At 42.2% G+C, this 24,278-nt stretch overlaps 3 protein-coding genes across 3 annotated transcripts; all 3 read left to right on the forward strand.

Annotated features, from left to right (window-relative positions):
- Positions 1 to 6,052: 6,052 nt before the first annotated feature.
- On the forward strand, positions 6,053 to 7,021 carry LOC105064487 (olfactory receptor 2AJ1-like). The gene has a single exon (XM_010949431.1). It carries the CDS (start codon positions 6,053 to 6,055, stop codon positions 7,019 to 7,021), a length of 969 nt encoding a protein of 322 aa, XP_010947733.1.
- A 7,337-nt stretch (positions 7,022 to 14,358) lies between these two features.
- LOC105064486 (olfactory receptor 2AJ1-like) lies at positions 14,359 to 16,488 on the forward strand. Its single transcript, XM_045512454.2, has one exon. It carries the CDS (start codon positions 14,687 to 14,689, stop codon positions 15,623 to 15,625), a length of 939 nt encoding a protein of 312 aa, XP_045368410.2. The 5' UTR covers positions 14,359 to 14,686; the 3' UTR covers positions 15,626 to 16,488.
- Positions 16,489 to 23,305: 6,817 nt separating this feature from the next.
- On the forward strand, positions 23,306 to 24,259 carry LOC105064485 (olfactory receptor 2V1-like). Its single transcript, XM_010949429.3, has one exon. The coding sequence runs from the start codon at positions 23,312 to 23,314 to the stop codon at positions 24,257 to 24,259; it is 948 nt and encodes a 315-aa protein (XP_010947731.2). The 5' UTR covers positions 23,306 to 23,311.
- The last annotated feature ends 19 nt before the right edge of the window (positions 24,260 to 24,278 follow it).

Below are 24,278 nucleotides of genomic sequence, written 5' to 3' on the forward strand. Positions count from 1 at the left end.
TGATGGCTCCTTGTCTCTGGAAAATTCCTCAGTCCCTCTAAGCTCCAGTGCTTTTAGTAGAAAAATGAGAATACAGTTATTAATTTATATAAATTAATTCTTATCTCATGGATTGTTGAGAGAATTTACTTATAAACAATGCAGGTAAAATGATAGCATTTAATGAGTGATCAGTAACTATTACGTTCTTATCATTGTTGCTAAGGTGATGAATTTTACCAAATTTCTCTTGAATGATGTCAATATGCATTCAAGGCAGCAAGTCTAATTGCTTTTAACTAAAATGCTTTAAGTGTCATGCAAAAAGATTCTGTTTCTTTACTATAGACACCTAAGATGTCTTTGTCTCACTATAAATTGATTATTTAAATATTTGCATTGACCTAGGGCAACAGGCAAACCCAAATCTTAAGTCCTCCTTGAAATGAACTGAGTAAAATTAGAGCCATCAGCAAAAACACTGTGTCCCCTGTGTTCATACATCATATTATGTATTTCTGAGGGGCAGAATGTATTTCTAAGTGTATAGTAATTGGTTAATTAAAAGCCATCTCAAAACAACAACAACAAAAAAAATAGGCTTTTTGTTTGACTCTCCACCTACAGCACACCTATAGGTAAGAGAGGTGAGACCAACCTCACTTCAGGGAAGAAGTAAAGCTATTTGGAGAGCTCATTTTTGGGACGGGAAGAAAATATGACACAGTGTGGATTAAAGTGATGAAAGAGGGCAGAGAGTTAAGTGGATAGAAGAAAACTAGTAGAGAAATAGGAAGGCAATGTGGGGAAATTGCAAAGAAAATGGTACCACATTGGATCACTCCTGTTGGCAGGAGGAAAGTGTGGCTACTTGTATTTTAACTTAGTAGACCAAGAAGACCCCAACATTTCCCTGTTACTCTGGCTCTGATGCTTGGGATTCCAGCATTAGAATGAAGGAAAAATTTTTTTTTTACTAAAAATTTAGCCGTCTCACCACCCACACATCAGATTAAAATATTAGAGCAACATATGCAGCCAATCAATTACTGGGAACATCCTTGAACTTGACAGAAAGCCTGAGAATGCTGGGCACCTGATATGGTCCAGGGAAGCCATCAGAAGATGAATAATTCAAATGAAGATATGAATAGTCCTCTTCATAATTTGGCTTTAGACAGGAAAATGACCAACAATGTGCATTGTTCTCATGGTTCTTGTATGTACACCACCATCAGTGAACATGGTTCTTGTCCTTCCTCTGTCCTCTGTGATCCCTACAAATCAATCTGGAGAGTGTCAATGGTAAATGTGTCAACCTCTCCCACATGAACAGAGGACAGTAGTTCTAAGACCAGTGCACCATCTAAACGCTCTTTGTCCAAATACTGCATGAACCATTGCTAATATGACTCTATGACAACCTAAGTAAGCTGCCTGCCTATGTAACAGGCTCACAGAGGGCACCGTGAATCGTCACCAGCAATACAGCACATGATCAGGGTGCCTGACGCCTACAGCCAAAGATGATGGACATTCAGGAAACGTGCACTGAACATCTGCAACGTTCCAGAAGTTGCCTAAGGTTTGGCTTCATAAAATCATTCGTAAAGCCATTCGCCTTCTTCTCTTTCTACTATACTTTCTCTCCGGCATGATCACATCAATCCCCGTGGCTTCCTTTCCTTCTGCAATTGTGCATACTACTTCTAACATTTCGCTTACTTTCTCTCACTTTTCTCCAGAAGGCCTGAGCCCTAAACCCAAAGAACTGCCCACAATCCTTCTCTGTTGTTTCTCTGCTTCATTATGCACAGTGTTCCTGACACCTGGGACACCCTCTCTCAAATGGAAAAGTTCTTAGCCATCCTTCAAAACGGAGTTAAAATATCATATTCAGCACAAAGACTTCCCTTATTTCTTTGTAGCTTCTGAACAACTTGACTGATTTAAAACAATCTCATATTTTGTTATAATAATCCATCTGATTCCCTCAAGCGTATGAAGCCAGAGGTGAGGTCTTACTGTCGAATGTTCATAGTCTACACTAGCGTTTGTCCAGCACAGACGTTGGACTCAATAGACCTGTGCAGAGTGAAAGGATGACTGAATGAGTCCGTGAAATAACATGGAAAAAAATGAGGATTAATTTCCAAGTCTGTCAATACATAAATCTGGAATTCACCTACTTTACCACCAATATTAAATAATCCTAGCACCTGACTATATGGTTTTATAAAAATGTATAATCTTAGATGTACCCTGAAATAAAAGGAAAGAATGATGGGAAAGTGAGATTTTTATTGTTTTGGATATAAGTTATAACAAAATACTGGATGTATCTGAAAGACACATCTCATGGGATTCAAGTTTTACTTGATTTACCGTGTAAGGTCACAATTACTGTACAACACTGAGTCAACTTGGCCAAGTCACCTAACCTCAGTGAGTTTCAGTTCCTGGTTGGTATAAAATAAATATTGTACTATACCTGTACTTACCAGTCTGGCCTGATAATAAGAACCACATGGAGAATACAATTTAATAGATCCGGAGAAGGGGACCAGTGTGTTTTCAACAGGCAACTTTAGAACCAAGAATGCTTGATTTGGGGGGGAGGATATAGCCCAAAAGTGGTAGAACATGGTTTCATGGAACCGTAAGAATCAAATATTGTATTATTGGATTCTCAGAAGCTATAAAGCAGAAAATATGCAAACAAAATTTATTTTGTCACACAATCATTGATAACCTGCCTCTGCAAAGTACAGGCCTAGGCTGTCTTGAGAGTTCAAAGTATTTAAGAACAACAGCAGAACCCCTCTTCTGAAAAGATTAACAGTCTACAGAGTTAAAGGACAGGACATTTGTCCACAAATAACTGTGGTTTAAGGCAGACTGTGACATGCACTGTGATAGGCTGATGAACAAGAATGAAGAATAGGGGAGCAGTGGATGCCAACTGGGAGGACCACAGAGGGGGGAGCATTTGAGCTGGGACTCTGAAAGTGGCTAATACGATTTATCAATTAAAGTAAAACTGAATTGCCGTTCCTCTATCCACTAATTTTTTTAAAATATGCCTCAGAAGCTTATGGCTTACTCGCAGCTCTTCCCCCTGGATCACACTCATGCACCTGTTATAAATTCTTATACTTAACATCATTTTTCCTCCAGTTTTATTGAGATACGACTGACGTACAGCCCTTTAAGGTGTACAGCATAGTGATCTGACTTACATACACCAGGAAATGGTGACCACAATAAGTTTAGTGAACACCCATCATCTCGTATAGACACAAAATTAAAGAAACAGAAAAAACTTTCCCTTGTAATGAGGACTCTTAGGATTCATTCTCTTAACAGCTTCCATACATAACGTACAGCAGGGTCGATTATGTTATCATTTTGTACCTTACATCCCTAGTACTCATTTATCTTATAACTGGAAGACTGTACCTTTTAGTCAAAAGGACTCCCCTTGCTCCCGTCCCCCACCTCTGATAACCACACATCTGATCCCTTTTTCTATATTTTGTTTGTTTGTTTTCGAAGTATAATTTTTTAAAATTTTTTATTGAGTTATAGTCAGTTTACAATGTTGTGTCAGTTTCCAGTGTAGAGCACAATTTTTCAGTTGTACATGAACATATGTATATTCATTGTCGCATTCTTCTTCACCATGAGCTACCACAAGATCTTGTATGTATTTCCCTCTGCTGTACAGTATAATCTTGTTTATCTATTCTACATATGCCTGACAGTATCTACAAATTTTGAAATCTCAGTCTGTCCCTTCCCACCCCCCATCCCCTTGGCAACCACAAGTTTGTATTCTATGTCTATGAGTCTATCTCTGTTTTGTATTTATGTATTTTTTTTAGATTCTGCATATGAGCGATCTCATATGGTATTTTTCTTTCTCTTTCTGGCTTACTTCACTTAGAATGGCATTCTCCAGGAACATCCATGTTGCTGCAAATGGCGTTGTTGTCGTTTTTATGGCTGAATAGTATTCCATTGTATAAATATACTACAGCTTCTTTATTCAGTCATCTGTTGATGGACATTTAGGCTTTTTCCATGTCTTGGCTATTGTAAATAGTGCTGCTATGAACATTGGGGTGCAGGTGTCATTTTGAAGTAGGGTTCCTTCTGGATATATACTCAGGAGCGGGATTCCTGGGTCATAGGGTAAGTCTATTCCTAGCCTTTTGAGGAATCTCCATACTGTTTTCCACAGTGGCCGCACCAAACTGCATTCTCACGAGCAGAGTAGGAGGGTTCCCTTTTGTCCACAGTCTCTCCAGCATTTGTCATTTGTGGACTTTTGTATGATAGCCATTCTGGCTGGTGTTTTTGAAGTACAATTGATCTACAATACTATGTTAGTTCCTGGTAACACAACGCAGTGATTTGATATTTCTATATATTTCAGAATGATCACCAAGGTAAATTTAGTAGTTACCACCTGTCATCATACAAAGATATCACATAATTATTGACTATATTCCCCACACTTTATATTTCATACCTGTGACTCATTTATTTTGTAATCGAAAAACTGTACCTCATAATCTCCCTCACCTATTTCTTTCCTCCTCCCATCCCTATTCCCTCTGGCAGCCACCTGTTTGTTCTCTGTATCTATGATTCCGTATCTGTTTAGTTATGCTTGTTCATTTGTTTTGTTTTTCAAATTCCACATATAAGTGAAGTCATGCTGTATCTGTCTTTCTCTGTCTGACTTACCATAATACCGTCTAGGTCCAATGCACCTTACAGGCGCAGGTGAACCGACAAGAACTGTAGCAGAATCACTCAGATGGACTACGCCAGTATGCACAGCTCTGTAAGTAACAAGGGACCTGAAGGCACTGGTTCTGCCATTTGTGCAAAGGAAACTACTAATTATGCCTAATATATGCATTTAACACTGCAGGCCAGGCAACGTTCCCAAATCTGTACTCATTAACTTTTTAAATCTGCACATCACCCCTGGGTTGTGGGTATGTTTAGTCCAGTTTTATGAAGCACAGAAGGATGATCCAGGTAGACCAAGGCCATCAGGCAGGTGACTGTGGTCATCTGGCAGAAGGAGCCTCAAACCCTGGTATTGATCTTCTGGAGATTGTGTTTTTAACTGGTCCACAGTATTGTATCTGCATCTAGAGCTTATAAGCCCAACTGAACCTTTGATAAACAGAAGATAGTCTAGCTTTTCAACTAAATCACTGCTTACAGGCTGGATCCTAACACTCTCCCCCATCATGGCCTTGTATCCGCTGCTTGTGCAGCATCAGTTAGTACTGGGGTTACCTTGACGACAGGTCCAGACGTCATGCAGTGTAGAGTGACTTTTGTGCAAGTGGCAAAAATTGGATTTTTGAGGTCCCTCCCTCAACGCTGGTGCCATAGTTAGTCATTCTGCTCTAGTTCTGCTGACTTAAGAGATGCTCGAGTTGGGATCAAAGTAAGGAGAACTCATGGGCAAACGGGAAAAACCCCCATGCAGGAAGGAAAATATAAACACTGACTATACACAGTTCTGAAAATACTTTTCTTCACTCAGGTTATCAAGACGTCTCCTTCGCATCTTCAGGGGACCCTTCTTTATAGTCCATAAGGCCTCACAAGACCGAATGAAAATGTTGACTGTTCACAATGTAAAATGATCGTAATTCTTCAGCTGAAGTTGTGTATGCAAAGGGCCTCAAGGTGATGATTGAATTAGTTCTTTAAGAAATACACGTGATAAATTTTCATCAGATTCACTGATTTTTTGGTTGTTGTTGATAGAATGTTAAATGTACCTGTGTTCGTATTTGGTTACTTTCAATGATTACAATTTGTAACAGTAGGTAGAGTGTGTAATCCATGAGGTATCATTAATGAAAAGTCTGCACGTTGAGAAGTTACGCATAACACTAAAGAGACCACAACAAGGAGAAAAGTCAGCAGGGATACATTCAGAGGAGTCCTGGTGGGAAAGAAAGGAGACCAGATATACAGTAACACATCATCAGATGGAACAGTGTTCTTACAGCTGTTTCCCGGGCAATAACGTCCCACCATGGAGAGAAACAATGTGACCGTCACCACAGATTTTATTCTCCTGGGGCTCTGGCCTGAGTTCAGCCACCTCGTGATCCTTCTCTGCCTCACCCTTCTGGTCTACTTTATGGCTGTTTTGGGCAATGCTGTTCTCATTCTCCTCATCTGGCTGGATACCCAACTTCACTCTCCCATGTACTTTTTGCTCAGCCACCTCTCCCTCCTTGACTTGGCCTTGATCTCAACTTCTGTCCCCAAAATGGTCACAGACTTCTTCTCAGGGGAAAGGACCATATCACAGATAGGCTGTGGAACCCAGATCTTCTTCAGTTTAACCCTGGGGATTGCTGAGTGCCTCCTGCTAACCCTCATGTCCTATGACACCTATGTTGCCATCTGTAACCCACTGCGTTACTCAGTCATTATGAGCCATTCCACCTGCAAAAGGATGGTCACTGGGTCCTGGGCAGGAGGGGCTATAACTTCTCTGGTTCATACAGCCTATGCCATGCATTTTCCCATTTGTCACCCCCGAGAGATTCCGCACTTTCTGTGTGAGGTCATGGCCCTCTTGAAGCTCACTTGTGAGGATATTTCAGCCTATGTGAAGTCAGTGGTGGTCTCGAGTTTTCTGGTGGTTCTCATCCCTCTGAGTCTCATCCTGGCCTCCTACACCCTCATCTTCCTTGCGGTCCTCCGCATGAACTCCCCCGAGGGCAGGAACAAGGCTCTGGCCACCTGCTCCTCCAACCTCGGTGTGGTCAGCCTCTACTTTGGCCCTGCCATATTGGTCTACATGAGGCCTGGATCCTCTAAGACCCCCAGACTAAATCAGTCTCTCTTTATGTTTAATGCCGTCCTCACCCCTATGCTTAACCCACTCATCTATAGCCTGAGAAACAAGGATATTCTAGAAGCTTTGAAGAGTATAGTCACCAGCAGATGCCCTCTGGGAAAGTTGAAAAGACACCTAGGTTGCTATACGTGATTATAATCTTATGTTAGCACATTCCTTTGAATTGCTTTCAGGAGCCTTTAAGACTTGACAAATTCTGTTACAAATTATGTTAGAGACCATTTGTCTCAATCCCATTGTTGTGCAAAATAAAAATAAAATAACCTATCCATGGTCTCAGATGCAATTCTTCTGATACAAAATTCTGAAACCGCACTGCTTTTCTAAATAACATAGAGCATAATTTTTGCTCAGAAATGCCCAAGTTACAAATGCATTCACCAAATGTGAAGAAGGCCTGAGCTGTCCCTTCTGTGGAGCTGTGAGAAAACTCATAATTTCAGAATGGGCTCAGCAAGCAGAGCTTCTGACACAGGACTTTCAACTGTCAATGGCATTAAAATAGTCTGATCTGACTTGAATTATCAAAGGCAAAGGCAGCTGTTCGGTTGCCAGAAGCTCACCCACCATTACCTCAAGGTCATTATTTTGTTTCAGGAGGAACAAACAGGAAACCTGCCTTCTTTCTCTTGACTCTAAGAATTTTCTTTTTTGTGTGTGTTCACAATAACTCCCTCTGCGTTCATACCCATTGTCTAATGCAAACACAGCACCAAACAAGACTATAGAATTCTGACAATCTAAGAAACTGGGATAAAATAATGGCACCTGTCACCTAGCATTGCTGAGAGGATTCAATGGGTTAAAATGTGTAAATCACTTAGAACAGTGCGAGCAAGGAGCAACTGCTATGTTATATAGATCCAAGCTTCTGATTGTGTTTTATTTATTCATGAAATTTCCGTCTTGAAATCATGCAGTCCAGCTTTGTTATGTACAGATAAGGGCACAGAGCTCCAATAATACTCTGTTTCCAGGTGGCATCGTCCCGTTAGCTCACTTAGCCTAATGTGTAACACACAAGCTGGAAAATCCAGAAGAAACCTTCAAAAGACTGAGCCGGTGCCACAGGGATCTGAGCCTGTTTCTGGGGGCATCTGGGATTTGGAACTTGCAGCTCTAATTCCCAAAGGCCACTGGCACTACCCAATAACCAGACTGAGAGGCATATAGTCCTAAACCAGTGGGAATCCCAAGTTAACAACTATTACTGAGCACACATGTGGGTAAAGGCTTTGTACAGAGGCTCTGCCTATATCCATATGTCCTGCAACATGGAAGACACGCACCTGGGGTCTTTTGTTTCCCTCCTGCCTGTTTCCTGAGAGCAGCAGATTTAATTATCTATTGCGGGGGGAGGAGAAACTGTGTCCCTTTACATTACTTACATATTAGAACAAGGGCGGGGAGAAGAGTTAAATTATTGATGCCAAGGCTACACCACCAGGTTCCTGAGTGATGCAGATAACTTCTATGTGCAGCCAGCATTCAGATCCACCACCAGGAGCCCTGTCATCAGCTATCACTATTTGGAGACCAGTTAAATCTTCCCTTAGTCAGTTTTTGCCACACTTGTCTGGGGGTAGAGATAACCTGAAACCATAATAAATACACATATTCCTGGCCCTTGCCCGGCATTTTAGATCCAGGAGCCCTGGAATTCCTCTGTTTCTTCAGCTCTCAGGTGATGTCTACAGTTGGGCAAGCTGGGGAGACACTGGTCCAGAAAAGACACTACAGGAGTAATCTGGGCTGTTTTCACTCAGTGACACCAGCTGTGGGAGGGATAGCACGCTAACTCTCAATTGTGAGTTAACATAACTAAGGCTTTTATAGGTTCCATTAGAGACCTGTCCTCTAAGACGCTGGGTCCTTTGTTGGATTCTGGTGAAGATTCGGGTGCACGAGTACTCTGGGTGATCCAGCACCTTTTTTAACCCTTGTGGGTCACGGTGTAATGATGAGGCTCAAGGAGAAGTCAAATGAATAATCTTCATGAAGACCAAGCCAGTCATCCTGACGCCGCCAAGCGTACAGCTCCAATGAACAGAGCTACACCACCATGAAGGGACCTTGAGGATTTCAGGTGAGACCAGGCACAGTGAGGATACCAGCTAGGGGTACTTCCTGAAAGGTCACACTCAGCTTAGAACTTTCCGACTTCCTGTTTTGACCTCACTGAGTATTATAGCTACAAACCCACGGAGGAGAGAAATGGTCTCCCTGTACACATTGTCCACGAAAGAGTTAAGTCTTACTATCCTATATCATTTTGCAAAGGGCTTTATAACACTTGAGCCTTTTCTCTGCCCCTCACAGATCTGGAATGTTCCCATTCTTCCACAGAGAGCAAAAGGGTCTCTCCTGAAATTAGAGGAGGCAGAAAGTCCTACATCTAGTGAGAACCAAATTTGCTTGCTCAGATTTACAAATATTTAAAAGAATCAGTGTGCTTCTGTGCTTTTAGATAGCCTGCCTTACATCTGACAGCTATGTACGAAATGTCATTAAATTGTTCTTGGTTTTGTAATGCTAAATGAAAACCATATTCTCCAACTCAACAAGGTATGAAAGAATTTTATGTTTTTCTCCTAACATTAAGCAGTGACAGCAAAGTAACATATTGGAATATAAACACTCAGAGGCCATCGAAAGTACACATAAGCAAAGGAATCACCTAAAATATAAATTCATATGCATGTTTATACATAAAATATACACACATACACACCCCTCCAGAGATGGGATTCTAAATTATTTCAACAAAAAACAGTGATTTACAAAACATATTTATACATACCTTTCTGTCACCTAAACAAAATATCCCGTATTTAATCAATTACATGTCAATCATTCCCACAAACAAATCACATTCCAAATGTCTGGTCCTACTCCGTTCTAGTTTTTGCTTCGTCTTGTCCATGTTCTGCTTTCTGTTCTCAGCAGTTTCTTTTCAGTCTGTCTTGTGCATTTCCCACATGGACCTTGCATTATTCTGGAGAGCTGTTGTTTCTTAGATTCCTTTTCTTCTTTGTTTCTAATAAGAAAATGGTCTAAATGATGCCTTCCTGGCAGGTGCAGGATGACCATGCCTTCTGCCCTCTAGATTTGCTCACAGACATCTTCTGCTGTGCTGCCTTCGGAGAACAACCATCTGTGCCTCCTCCCCACGCCGTTTCCCACCCCGGAACTTCACTTAGCCTTCACCAGACTCCTACTGCAGGTGTTTATGTAACATCAAAACACCTGTTCAGAAATGAAAACTTATTCTTCAGGCTTTCACTTTTGGACGAGAGAAAAAAAAAATCTCACTAACTTTTCCCTTGAAAATGCCTGCTGTTTCAATCTCCTTTTGTAGCTGCAGGGAATTTTGGGGTGTTAATTACAAAGAGCATTTGATTAAAATAAAGCATAAAAATCACTGCAACACCATCACCTTATTTATACCAGGGAGTACAGTTTGAGAGGATGAAACCCTTGAGCAAGATTCAGCAGACTCCAGTATCTGCTTTTATTTGTTTGTTTTGTATATATTTTTTATTGAAGCAGAGTCAGTTTACGATGTTGTATCAATTTCTGGTGTACAGCACGATGCTCCAGTCATATATGAAGATACAAAATTTTCATATGCTTTTTCACTATAAGTTATGACAAGATATTGAATACAGTTCCCTATGCTATACACTATAAGCTTGTGGTTTATCTATTTTATATATATATTACTATCTGCAAATATTGAACTCCCAATTTATCCCTTCCCACCCGCTTTCCTCTTGGTAACCATAAGTTTGTTTTCTATGTCTGTGAGTCTGTTTCTGTTTTGTAAATAAGTTTGCTTGTCTTTTTTTTTTTTTTTTTTAGATTCCACATGTAAGTGATCTCATATGGTATTTTTCTTTCTCTTTCTGGCTTACTTCACTTAAAATGATGACCTCCAGGTCCATTCATGTTGCTCCAAATGGTATTATTTCATTATTTTTTATGGCTAAGTAGTATTCCATTGTATAAATATAGCACAGCTTCTTTATCCAGGCATCTATTGATGGACATTTAGGTTGTTTCCATGTCTTGGCTGTTGTAAATAGTGCTGTGTGAACATTGGGGTGCAGGTATCTTTTTGAATTAAGGTTCCCTCTGGATATGTGCCCAGGAGCAGGATTACTGGGTCATATGGTAAGTCTATTCCTAGTCTTTTAAGGAATCTCCTTACTGCTTTCCATAATGGCTGCACCAAACTGCGTTCCCACCAGCAGTGTAGGAGGATTCCCTTTTCTCCACAGCCTCTCCAGCATTTATTGTTCATGGACTTTTGAATGATGGCCATTCTGACTGGTATGAGGTGATAACCTCATTGTACTTTTGATTTACATTTCTCTGATAATTAGCAATACTGAGCATTTTTTCATGTGCCTATTGGCCATTTGTACATCTTCACTGGAGAACTGCTTGTTTAGGTCTTCCAGTATCTGCTTTTTTGACCAACAGCTCACTTAATTTCTCGGAGTATAAATTCCTCAATCTATAATGTCGGAAGGAAACAGCTGTTGTTTCCATCTCAGGGGTTGTTGTGGGTGATCCAACCAGATAACATTTGTGAACTATCAGCTTCAGTGCAAAAGTAAGTGTTTCAATGACTGGAGCTCACCTGACAACTGCTCTCCCAGGTGGGTCTGTATCAACCACTCCTTAAGCTAAAGCATCTCCTTCCTGACATGCCAACTACACTGTACAGCTAAAAGGAGTGGAAACACTGTCGCCCACTGAATGAGTTGGGACCTACTTTCTTAGGCCAATAAAGTGAATTAGCAACAAAAAACTTTAGCTGGACATATTTCTGAAGTCCCACTTCTTTCCTGGCCTCCCAGGGAAAATCCACCATGCACTATGACTTTGCCGGTTCCCAGAAGTGTCATGTTTGACCTAGATAGCCAGTATTCCAAGGATATTCATGCCTCATCCACATGGGTCACTGAGAAATAACACTGGGACTTCTGTCCCTTATTGACCATTCAATCCAGATCAGAATCCAAAAAGAAAAAGATAAATTTTCCTTGAAGAGTCTGCTCCAGGGAACAGAATTAGGATATGACATGTTAGGCTTAATTTACTCTATCAACTAGCTCATATGGCTGATTTTTTGAAGAAAAGAACAAAATGTGGGTTCAGAATACCAAAATGTTGGTAAAATTAAAAGAAAGAGAAAAATCAAGAAGATTACCGGCTAGAATGTGGAAGTATTTAATCAATTAGCTTTGGTACTCAATTATCTTAGAATCATAGAATATTGAAACAGATGAGATCTTAGGTTCTAGACCAGAGGCTCTTAAACATTTTGCTGAAGAAGAAATGGACAATTACTAATTAAAAAAAAGAGTGGCAGGATAAGATTTTTTCTGATGAGAATAACATTTTGCTGTTTTAACAGGATGAATAGTAGAAATGGGTTGCTACAAGTAAAATTCAATATAACCCTAATATGTGGATTAACAAAAAATTGTTTCAGATGTATCTTCCAGTCATACATTAGGCTTGGGCACATGCCTCTTTTACTTTGAGTTATGAGGATCGAGGCTAACCTCACCAGCCAGGTCATATCAAGCCTTAAACTGGATTCTGTTTGTCCAGAGGCTTTCTGGGTGGCAGAAACCTGCCTCTCACTATTAGTACCTTCCCAGAATAAATCTTTCTTACAACAGGTGGTGAGAACAAGGCTTCCTTGAACTCACAGAATAGGTCCCATGGAGTTTCTTGTAAGCCGGCCTGTGTCTTCATGTTTACTCAATAAATGTCTGTAAGTTTGGCAGAATTTAGTCTGAAACTTGCTAAGTTGCTTGCTGTCTTATTTCTTCCCCAGTTTTAGAGGGGCCATGGGGGAAAGAGCTAACATTTTCTCAGTTTAATACATCTTTGGCTACTTCCGTGATCTTTAACACACACACACAAACACACACACACACACACACACACACACACACACACACACACACACACGTGGTTGGCTTAGGTAGGGTCATAAGAAGAAATAGCAAAACTCATACCATGGACCTATGAAACTACTTTGGAACGTAGTTTGGGATCTTGGAACAACAAATTATATCAACTCACCAGTATGGCTGTGCTGGTGTTTGTTAAGATAACTCACTGAAGCAGTAAATTATTTTGGCATTGATCATTTTTTTTAAGTTTTCATGCAGAGGAATCCAGCTGGCCTTCAGTTCATTTTGTTGACTCTGAGGAGCAAACTCTATTGGGAGTAATAGGTTCTTAATTTCGAAACAGAAAATGAAAAATGGTTTTAATCACCTGAGCATCCATGAGATGTATGTGTATGTTCATCAGCATGTGTAACAGCTCTTTATCCGATCTGTAAGGCATCAGCTAATCAACTTGACATGTGACACAGAACAACTGTAATCATTCCATTACTGCCTGTGGTTTACAGGGCCAGAGCTCTGGAGCTGTCCAAAGTACCAGTCAATTGTGTTAGTTATGTAGTTAAGAGAAAATATGGAAGCCAGTCTATGTGTGTGTCTGTGTGGCTAACAGAAGAATGTAACAGTATGCCTAGATATCACTGCTTACTAGGGGCCTCATGTCTTTGTCAGGACCAGCCTTCTCAAACCCAGTCTATGTCACCAGTATCAGAATCATTTGGGCTCCTCTTAGAGATGCAAATTTCAGGATCTCATGCTAGATCCAAGCATCCAAATCTCTGGGAGTGGGTTCTGGAATCTGCATTTTAGCAAGTAGTCCATGTGGTCCTAGTGCACAGTAGTGTCTAAGAGCCACAAGTCAGAGCTCAGAGGGGTTCAAGAAACCAAGTAGTAAGAGTAGAAATAGATGGGGCAGCAACTCTCCCCAGTTGGCTAAGGGACTCTGCCAACCTCAGGGCAGAGGCTCCTGGTGTTCATGGAGGCTCAGTAAAACACTTTTTATCTTTATGAAATGTTCCCAAAGCTGACAGAAGATATCTCTCTCAGATATTTGGGTGTTCTTTTTCTGGTGGATCAGGCTGGCTAGAAATGCAAAAGGCAAGTGGGTGGAAGCTGTAAGACCCTTGACACAATTTCCTTGTTTCTCTCTATACGGATGAAACCAAATTCCATCTAAGTTGACTCTAAATACAATGAGAATGGACAAAAACTTTAAAAGTTGTGTTCTTTCTCATCCTTCTTGGACACATCAAATTTAATCTTTGCTGCTTGTTGAATCTCTGAATACAGTTGATGAGAAGAGACTTAGAAAACCCATTCTACTGAGCAAGCAAATGTTTCTGAGGCCCGTGTATGTGTCAGCATTCAATGGTCCCTGCCCCAAAGGAAATGCAGCATCAAGTTGATTCTAAGGTTTCCCAAAATAGAGTTCTTTACTTCAAAAGATATGTCTAGCCCATGTTATACATGAATCATGAATTATTTTATTAAAGCATCCTTGTGAGATGCAAAATCACATTGACTGAAACCAAGAACATGAAAAAGCATGAATATTAGAATTCTTCATATTATCAAAAGAGGAGGATTAAAGATGAAGTAGAAAAAGTGCATATAGAAAAGTTCAGAATATTGATGGGGAAAAAGTCTAGTAGGTGTCATCTTTATGCTCTGGTTATTAATTCTTCTCCTATGATTTCAACTCCTTTATGAATTGGATAAAATTCTGTTTTCAGTTCCCAGAAAAGGTTTCATGTTATGCTATCAATTGCTAAATTTACCACCCTGGTTTAATTCGTTTGTCTTATATACATGTGTGTTTTGAAAGCCCCCATTATCTTTCAGGTGGAACTGGTAAGGAGAGAACATGGAGACAGGAAATGAGACATTGAGCACAGACTTCATTCTCCTGGGCCTTTTCCCTGGAATGAGACACACTGGGCTCCTTGTTTCCATTGTCCTCCTCGTCTACACCATTGCCATCACAGGAAACACCACCCTGATCTTCCTCATCTGGGCAGATCCCCGCCTTCATACCTCCATGTATTTCCTGCTGAGCCAACTCTCCCTCATTGACCTGGCCTTCATCTCTAGCATAGTCCCCAAAATGGTGACCAATTTCTTCTCAGGGAGGAGAAGGATCTCCCCGACTGGCTGTGGGGCCCAGGTCTTCTTCACCTTGGCTCTGGGGATAGCTGAGTGCCTCCTCTTGACATTCATGGCTTACGACCGCTATGTGGCCATCTGTCACCCTCTCAAATACTCGATCATCATCAGCCGCCAGGTCACCCATCTGATGTCTGTGGGGTCCTGGGTGGGCGGGGCTCTGGCGTCCTTGGTCCATACATCCTACGCTCTGCACTTTCCCCTCTGTGGCCCCCGAGAACTCCACCACTTCTTTTGTGAGGTCAAAGCCATCCTGAAGCTGTCCTGCAAGGACACCTCTGACTATGAGAAAGGGGTAGTAATGACCAGCACTGCTGTGGTTCTTCTCCCCATAGGCCTCATTCTGACCTCCTACACCCTCATCTTCCTCCAGGTCCTGCAAATGAACTCCCCCGAGGGCAGGAACAAGGCCTTGGCTACCTGCTCCTCCCACCTTACTGTGGTCACCTTTGACTATGGCCCAGCCACGCTGATATACATGAGGCCTGGGTCTTCCCATACCCCGATTTTGAACCAGGCTCTCTTTATGTTTGACACCATCCTCACCCCCATGCTGAACCCTCTCATCTATAGCCTGAGGAACAGGGAAGTGGGGGGCTTGATGAGGAAGGTGCTGGGGAGGTACCTCATCTCAAAGTAGCTTTTCATCTCCTGATGAGTAGACAGTTCAAAGTTCAAGCATCCCTGGGAGGCTGCAGGGTCTGAGGAAACCCAGTGAGACTCTGTGCCCCTGTATCACCTCTACAAATGTCGGACCCCTCAAATCCCTGTCTCCTGATATTGTCAGCTTCAAGTAACTAAATCAGGGAGTTCTCTGAGCACAGAGGAGCACTTCTAAAGAAATCTATATGAGGTCTAAGTCACAACCAGTTCTCTGTGTGACAATAAACTTCCCCCAGTCACCTGATCATCCTTCACTCACCAGGATCGCCCTTCCTTCTTTCAGATTTAGCAAAAGGATATGAGAAAATTGTCATGTTCTTGGGAAGAAGATAAAGAGACTTACCTGAGACCTCACATTCCATTTGTTCTCGTTAGTATCAAACGTTCGGCTGCCCATTAATTCCAATTTTTTGAGCCAATGAAATAAAAGCTCTTTCTAACAAGCATCACTTTTGCACATTCAGTTACACAATAAGCCATGTTTGTTAACCTCCCAAATATGCTGAATATCTTTACCTCCGTTTCCTTTTCTTCCCCTGATCTCTAGCAATAATTGCTTATGACTGCTCCAGCTCTGGCCCTTTGCTTCATTACAGTTCACCCACACCTCAACCAATGTGATTTTTCCTGTGTGCAGACACCCATTCCCTGGGTCAAAGGCTCCCGTGGCCCGTGGGTAAAGCACAGATTCCCCTACGTGGAAGCAACGTCTCGTATGACGTGGCCCAGCGAGTCCACCATCATTTCCACCATCTGCTCGTGCTCCAGCAACGCCCAACAGCTAGAAGCCTCTCCAGATGTCAAGTTCTCTCCCAACTGCTGGGCCTTTGCACAGGCTGTTTCCTCTGCGTGGAAAACCCTTCTCCACCCCACTCCCCAGCCCTCACTCCCTGCCTGGACTACCCGCCCCCTTGAGATCTTAATGCAATACCTCTCACTCTGCACAACCTCTTCTGCTCACCGCAGGCTGAGTCGCTGCTTCTAGCTCTCTCTCCAGGACTAAGGGCCCCTTCTGTACATCCCATGCCTTGCAACATGCTCACAATACGTATCTGATTAGTGAATTCATTGGTAAACATGATGTGCAGAACCCGAGATTCCTACTATCCTTCAAATAAGCCTTTTCCAGGCCACCCTTCTGGGACTGCTGGGTTTCACACCAGTTTCAGAAGTCTCTGAAATGATCCGTTGTAATCTGGCTGTCTTCATCTCCTTTGTGTAGATGAGGAAACCGAATCTAAAGGAGGCTTAGTGACTTACTCTTTGGTGTTGGTCTCATAACTGGCAGAATCAGGGCAGCAAACCAAGCTGTGTACTGGCTGATGGAGAGCTTGGCTTGGCAACAATTGACTCCAACAGAAGAGGAGAGCCTTGCTGCGGGACGTGACGGGATGGATAATTCAACTCCTTTCCGTCTTGACCTTGAGTAAGTTTTCTGGTTGATCTAGTAGCCCTTGACATTTCCTCATCTGTAAAATGTGAGGAATAACATGTCTTGTGAATTTTTGCCGAAAATTAGGAAGCATAACTATGAAGAGTTGTTAATCATAAATGGAAAGTACTGAATTGTTGTAATTTTGCCGCAATGAAACAAGCACTCAATTTGGTGAGACATCGATCACACCAAATTTTGCTTCATTTTACTTGCTATCATTAATTAATGTATTGCATTAATTGCACGTATAATTAATATATTAGTTATATACACACATATACTCAATTTAAATTTATTCAGCCAAAATAAGTGGATTATTATGTTACATTTATGCATATTATAAATTGGCACAATGTGATAATTAGAATAAACCTGTACCCATTACTAATTACTGCTAATGAGAACTTTTATTTATATAAATATTTATATAAAATGAGAAATTTTATTTTATTATTTTATTTTACACATATAGAATAATCTCGCAACTCCTCCTTATTGTGTCTTCCAAGTATGAGGTTTAATGGGGTGAGTGACTTGGCCCATGTCATAGAAACAGAGCTAGATCTGAGACCTCCCAAGGCTTCTGCTTTAAATTCAGGGCCTTCTCAGCTGAATCATTCGTATAAAATAAGGGGGGTAATGTCTTGATTATTTTTCAACTCACTTTTTTGAACATCGGGATTTTGTAAGTAATTATGATAACACCAAGTGCCAGATCTGAGAACCAGGTGACCACCTGTGAGCTGTGTGAAAGCTTCATCCTGTGCAGAAAGCCTCCTGCAAAATGCATCATCCAGTGCACGCTGCCCCGGTTCCCTGTCGTGGGGTGGGAGGGCGGTTCTCTCTGTGTCTTCCTGCCTGGAAATAAAGGGGGTGTTCGTTTCAATGCTGTGACTGGCAAGATACATGGAACAGCTTTCGACTAATCCGCTGACCTTCTTTTATTTCAGTTAACTGGTGATTTCCCCAATTCTAAGCCCAAGCTGCATAGTAAGAAGTCTAGGACAAGGCTCCACCCTTGCGCCTGCAGGGTGGCTGGCCCTGGCTCTCTCCAACAGGGACATCCTCACGTGTCTGGGCTGGCCACAGTCAATGGTAAACCTGAGTACTGGCTCCCGGGCAACCCCGCGGACAGTGGCTGATGTCAGAGACACAAATGGTGATGAATGGCAGCACAGTCCACCTGGATCCAAGCTCTCGCTGGTGCCTCAGAATTCCCAGGGTTCTGAGTTGTTCCTGAAGAGCTGGCCGGTAACACCTGTGAGCGAGGAAGGTACTCACTTCAGGTAATGCACTGAGTGTTAGCAAGAGGCTGGGAGTCTAGTCAGGGGGCTGGGAGTATGGTGAGAAGAGAGGGAGCATGACCGGGGCACTGGAACATGGGGAGGAGGCTGGGGACACCTTCAGGCCCTAGGCGTGTGGCCCAGTGGTGGGGACTATGGTCTCTGAAGAGACACTTCTAGGATTCACTCTAGGCTTCTCCTCTCACAGTTCTTTAGCATTAGACAAATTAGTACATCCTTCTAGACCTGAGTTTCTCTCCTATAAGATGGAGATGTTGAAAACAGTATCTGTCTTGCTGGGTTGTGGTCAGAATTTAATGAGTTTATTTGTAAAGTTCTAAAAAGAGCTTATTTAGGCACACAGGAATGCCTTGCAAGTGACTGTCATGCAAAATAATAATGTTTGCACAGGAAGGGCTATTAATCATTGGCCACCCCCTCATTTAAACACTGAGCTGAGACATATATTTCTCAAGCATTTACCAAGTCTACAGCATGTATAAATTACTTACAATTTCATAAAGCATTCAAGACTTTACAAAGCATTTTGCAGGAACAAGAAGAAATGCAAACCGATGTGCCCAGGAACGGGCACAAACACAGTTAGACCCAGCATGGGGCCAGAGGGACTTGCGGCAGCTGCTGGAGGTTTCTGATGAGTGGAAAAGAGAACAGAATTTGACCTGAAGCCGCTGTTTATCAGTGTGTTTCGATACATTTAAAACCACCCCACTCAATACTGGTCAGTCAGATTCTCCTCTCCAAATACACACTCCTCCCCCCATGTTAGCTTAGCCATCAAACCTTTAATTTGATTGGACTGTGTATCTTACAATACAAACCACAGTGAAATTGTTTTCTTAACTTCCCTGCACCCAAATCATCCATTACGAGTGACATCGCAGTTAATTCAGGTTAAATCAATGTCAGTCATTCCGTGATACCCTTGACTCCTGAACATTCATTTGAACACGATCATGGACCAGGTGAGATACACTGTTCATATGCATGATTTCATTGAACCTTCCATGTAATCTTCGCAACAACCCTGTGAGAAAGGTCTACTGTTCTCTCCAACTTGTGAATGAAGAAGCAGAAGTGAGAGAGACAATGGACACCGCCCAGGACACACAGGCTGTAAAAACTGCAGCAGGGTTTAAACCTCACCTTGCTTCTCCACCATCCTGCTAAGCACGCAGCCGAGGGTGGCTTTTTCCCCAGGGGAATTTGGCTCTGCCCCCCTGGCACCTGAGCTAATTACCTGCCAGGGCTGGCCTGAGCCAACACACTCCGCAGGGAGCCCGCAGGGCATCTCCTGTCCACGGCTGCTGTACTTAATCTCCGCTCCTTGGGCTGCAAGAAACACCCTGGATCCACTGTGAGCTGCCAGTGCCAACCTCATCCAGATTATCAGTTACAAGGCTTTACTCTGCACATAGAAGACCTAATGTCTGACTTGATGAGCTGCGGAAGACAAAAAGGGGGAAGTAGAAGCATCCGGAATCCCCAGGAGGTGACGAGGATGGACACACGCATGTTGACAAAGGTAGCGCACAATGGAGAAAGGAGTCATCGTCCAAGGCTTATGTGGAGGGACACACAAGGGTCATAAATAAGTTGCGATGCCCTATTTGGGGAGATATCTTCAAGTTACTTCAGGAGACGCTCCCAGGTGTGTGGTAAAACCCTCCTGGAGAGCTGAGCAGCTGCAGGAGAATTCAGTGAATGGCCAGACCCTGCAGCACATAATATTAGATAATTTCATAGATCATCTGTATTTACATGTACACAGTTTATAATGGCACTAAACTGATCAGCTAGTTGTTAGTTCGTAACTAGTCAATCTAAGCAAAATAAACTATTTGTGTTATAAATGTAGATAAAATCCCTGTTTCCCAGAGATGTGTTTTTTTTGTTTGTTTGTTTGTTTTTTGTTGCTTGGTTTCTAGGCTTTGGAAAGGAGCTCTAACCAAGCCAAGTTTCAAAAAAAAGCATCTTAGATTATTCAGTACAAATCACAATATTTAAAATATTGTCTGCAGACGTACAGATTCAACAGTGAATGCTCAAATTCATGCTTCAGTTTGTAAATTCAACATATACTCACGAAGGCCTATTATGAGCCAGGCCAGAGCTGCCTAGAATCCTGTCTCCAGTCACCCTTCTGTGATATGAACCCAGCTCATTTGTTTCCCTTCACACAATGCTATCGTGTTGGAAAACCATCTTTTGAATCCTTCAGACTTAGAAAGCGGTGCTGATTGCCACATCCAGAGTGGGAAAAGCCATGCTGTCCATTTTGACGTTGCACCGTCTACCTACCCCCAGTCCGGAGGCCAGCTCCATGGCACTCCTGGCTGAGCTGCAGTAGGACCTTCGTTGTGTATGGAAGATGGAGGCTGAGGAGCTGAAGACAGAGGCCAAGTTGGCTTTTACAAGATCAGTGGGCAGTGCCAGCAGGTACAGTATTCGTTGGGAGGAGAACAAGGAGTAAGCAGCAGGGGCGTGTGATCACGCAGTTTACATAACAGGAGACTCTGCTAGGCACCCTGGTCTCCGCCCCGTTTCCTTCACTCTCTGCATGCATAGAAGCTTTCCATCCTTTTGTGCATCTTTTTATTCATCTGTTCCATAAACTTTGATTGAGTGTCTGCTACTTGCCAGGCATCTTACTGGCACTGAGGAAACAGTAGGGAACCAATTCTTTGCCCTCAAAGAAGCTACATTGTCATAGGGGAAACAAACAATAGACAAATAAACATGCAAATCATAAGATTGCAGATGGTGACAATGAATAGGAAGGAATATGAAACAAGGATGAGGAAATAAAGCAAGCCGATGATACACTTTCAATAGAACCGTCAGGCAGACACACCCAGTGAGTGGCATTCAGGAAAGGGTGGAAGAATGGGGCACGCCTTCCATCACACGCCCTTACTTGTTATTTTGTGTCGCCATCATGTCTCTCCTCTTTCCCGATTTCCTTCTTATTCTTCCTCATCCCACCTTCTCTTCCTGGCATCGTTCTATGCAACTGGGCAGTAATAGGAATCTGAACTATTTTTTGCTCATTGAGTAATTATTATGCTTCCTGTAATTTATTTTAAAAGCAAGACAACTACAGTAAATGTTCTTATGTGTATTTTAAGGCATAGCAGTTCAAATATTTTTACACAAAAAAATTACTCATAAAAGTGCTTTGTTTTGTGTTGTTTATTTATTCCTCATTGTTCTCACAAAAATTGGATTTTTCGTCTCCAGAGTCAATGAGCTCTGTGTCAATTAGCCAGATCATTTAAAAAATGATGTCAAAAGAAAAACGATAATATTATTTAGAATTTCTAGGAGGAAAAATCTTGTCAGTTGCTAAAGTCTTTTAAGTCTAATTCAACATTTCGAAATAGTGGTTCACTAATCTGAGACTAGGGAATGTTAATAAATGTGATTGGAAAAACAAGCTCAGTGTCAAACTATATAGAAGGTTCTGGATTCAAAAGCTAAAGAGATTTATTTTCTAATATAAGAGTATTCAGTCTTTAATATGCTAATAAATGCTTCCCAGGGTGACATAGAGTAAACAATGTTTCACCCACCTGTTTTGCAAAATGTCTTGCAGAATGCTGTCCAGAATATTTGTGTCTGACTTAACTCCTACAGTTACGCCCCTCCAATGTGATCAGGGGAAAAAGTGACGACTGAAACTCTCACACTATATCTGTGGGATAGGTAATGGTGGATGAATATAATGCCACATACATTTGGAATCATGTTAATAAAGTATCCAGAATGTAGAGTAAACGATTCTACTCATTCCATGATCATTTCCTAGTGCTAAGATGTATAATTGTGTTGTAAATTAAAAGATGTTAATGAGACACATGTTTAAGACAATACAGAGGGCACAAAAGAATGAGAAACTACTGTTAAGTTTCTATGAATCCATTCCTTCCTGATTTTATATCAAAATAGTTCTTGGCTGTAACTCTTTCTCTTAATTTTTTCTTGCCTCTTCCACAAATGCCAAAAAGAGAGGAACAATGTTGAAATTTTTGATGTCATGATACAATAGATTATGGAAGGATTGGTTCAAATGGGTATATTTATTGCATGGGGTAAAGTTACATGACAGAGAAAGAGGGAAGAAAGCAAGCCCAGTGTTTCTCAAATCAGTCTACATTGGTTGCTGTATCACAGGGGTCGTGAAAGCCTGCTGAAGTCCATTTCAAGGCATTCTAGGATAGCCCCAGTGGTTGGAGCCATGAAATTTTCCACCCATGACTGATACAGCTGCTGGCTTATTGATCTGTGCGTCCCCTAAGGATAAACCTAAAGTTAGGTGGCGAGTCTATGAGCCATAAATGTGCAGAGATTCCAGATCCCATCAGCGGCTGTGCATTAGAACCCGTGCCTTGGGCAGGAGGGTATAGCTCAGTGGTAGAGCACGTGCATAGCATGCACAGGGTCCTGGGTTCAACCCCCAGGATCTACACTGAATGAATGAATGAACGAATCAATCAATCAATAAACCTAATTACCTCCCCTCTGCAAAAGGAGAAAAGAAAAAGAAAAGAAACCACTTTGGAAGCAGTCTACATGTTCTCTGTAAGTCACACCACCAAGATATATGAGTTTTTTCATACTGACTGGAAATACTTATGGAATTTTAGCAACAAGGTACCAAACAATGTAGCATAATGTGACCAGAATCGATATTCTTCATTAGCATTGCCTATCCTGCCAGATAGACTGCTAAATAATATTTTAAAATAACAATCGATACCAAACCATTCATCTTTCCCACATTTAAATATATTACAGTACATCTGGATTCACTCCACAAATATTTGATTTTCAGGAACACATTAAAATCCGTCATGTATTAATATGGGAAGAGCAGTCTCACTGTCTGTGTTTCTCTCCCATGATCAAACCAGCCAAGTAAGACATGCAGCAGGGAAACGGGTCCTCCATGACGGATTTCATTCTCCTGGGCCTCTTCTCAGACTCCAGGCATCCTGGCCTTCTCGTCACTATCATTCTCTTCATTCTCGGGGTAGCCGTCGCTGGAAACTCAGTCTTGGCCCTACTGATCTGGGGCAATGCCCACCTCCACACCCCCATGTACTTCCTGCTCAGCCAGCTCTCCCTTATGGACCTCACCCTCATCTCCACCACTGTCCCCAAGATGCTCGCTGACTTCTTCTCTGGACATGCATTCATCTCTCACACTGGCTGCGGAGTCCAGATCTTCTTTTACTTGATGCTAGGAGTGGCTGAGTGTGTTCTCTTGACGCTCATGGCGTTTGACCACTACTTGGCCATCTGCAGCCCCCTCAGATACCCAGTCATCATGACCCCCGGGGTCTGTTTGCAAATGGCCACGGGTTCGTGGGCTGGAGGGGTGCTCGTCTCCCTAATTCACACAGTTTATGCCATGAATTTCTCTACTTGTGACTCCAGGATAATCCACCATTTCTTCTGTGAAGTCATGGCCTTTCTGAAGCTCTCCTGTGAGGACACCTCAGCCTATGAGAAGGTGGTGCTGGCATCCGGCATTGTCTTCCTCCTCATACCTTTTGGTCTCATCCTGACCTCCTACGTCCTCATCTTTCTCACTGTGCTCCACATGAACTCCCCCGAGGGCAGGAACAAAGCCCTGGCCACCTGCTATTCCCACCTCAGTGTGGTGAGCCTCTACTTTGGTCCAGCCATGATCATCTACATGACCCCAGGTTCCTCTCTGCCCCTAGACGTGGGCCAGCATCTCTTTGTGTTTAATGCAGTCATCACCCCCATGCTGAACCCACTCATCTACAGCCTGAGGAACAAGGAGGTGTTGGAGGCTCTGAGGAAGGTTCTATGGAGAAAGCTGATGTTCAAAGGGAAAAGATGATGCCTCTTTTATAATGCTA

Source organism: Camelus bactrianus, chromosome 3 (assembly GCF_048773025.1).
Source record: "Camelus bactrianus isolate YW-2024 breed Bactrian camel chromosome 3, ASM4877302v1, whole genome shotgun sequence".
Lineage (NCBI taxonomy): Eukaryota > Metazoa > Chordata > Mammalia > Artiodactyla > Camelidae > Camelus > Camelus bactrianus.

Bases quoted from the DNA above. Each gene is read 5' to 3' on its own strand.
- LOC105064485 (XM_010949429.3), top strand. From the start codon at position 23,312: ATGCAGCAGGGAAACGGGTCCTCCATGACGGATTTCATTCTCCTGGGC.
- LOC105064486 (XM_045512454.2), top strand. From the start codon at position 14,687: ATGGAGACAGGAAATGAGACATTGAGCACAGACTTCATTCTCCTGGGC.
- LOC105064487 (XM_010949431.1), top strand. From the start codon at position 6,053: ATGGAGAGAAACAATGTGACCGTCACCACAGATTTTATTCTCCTGGGG.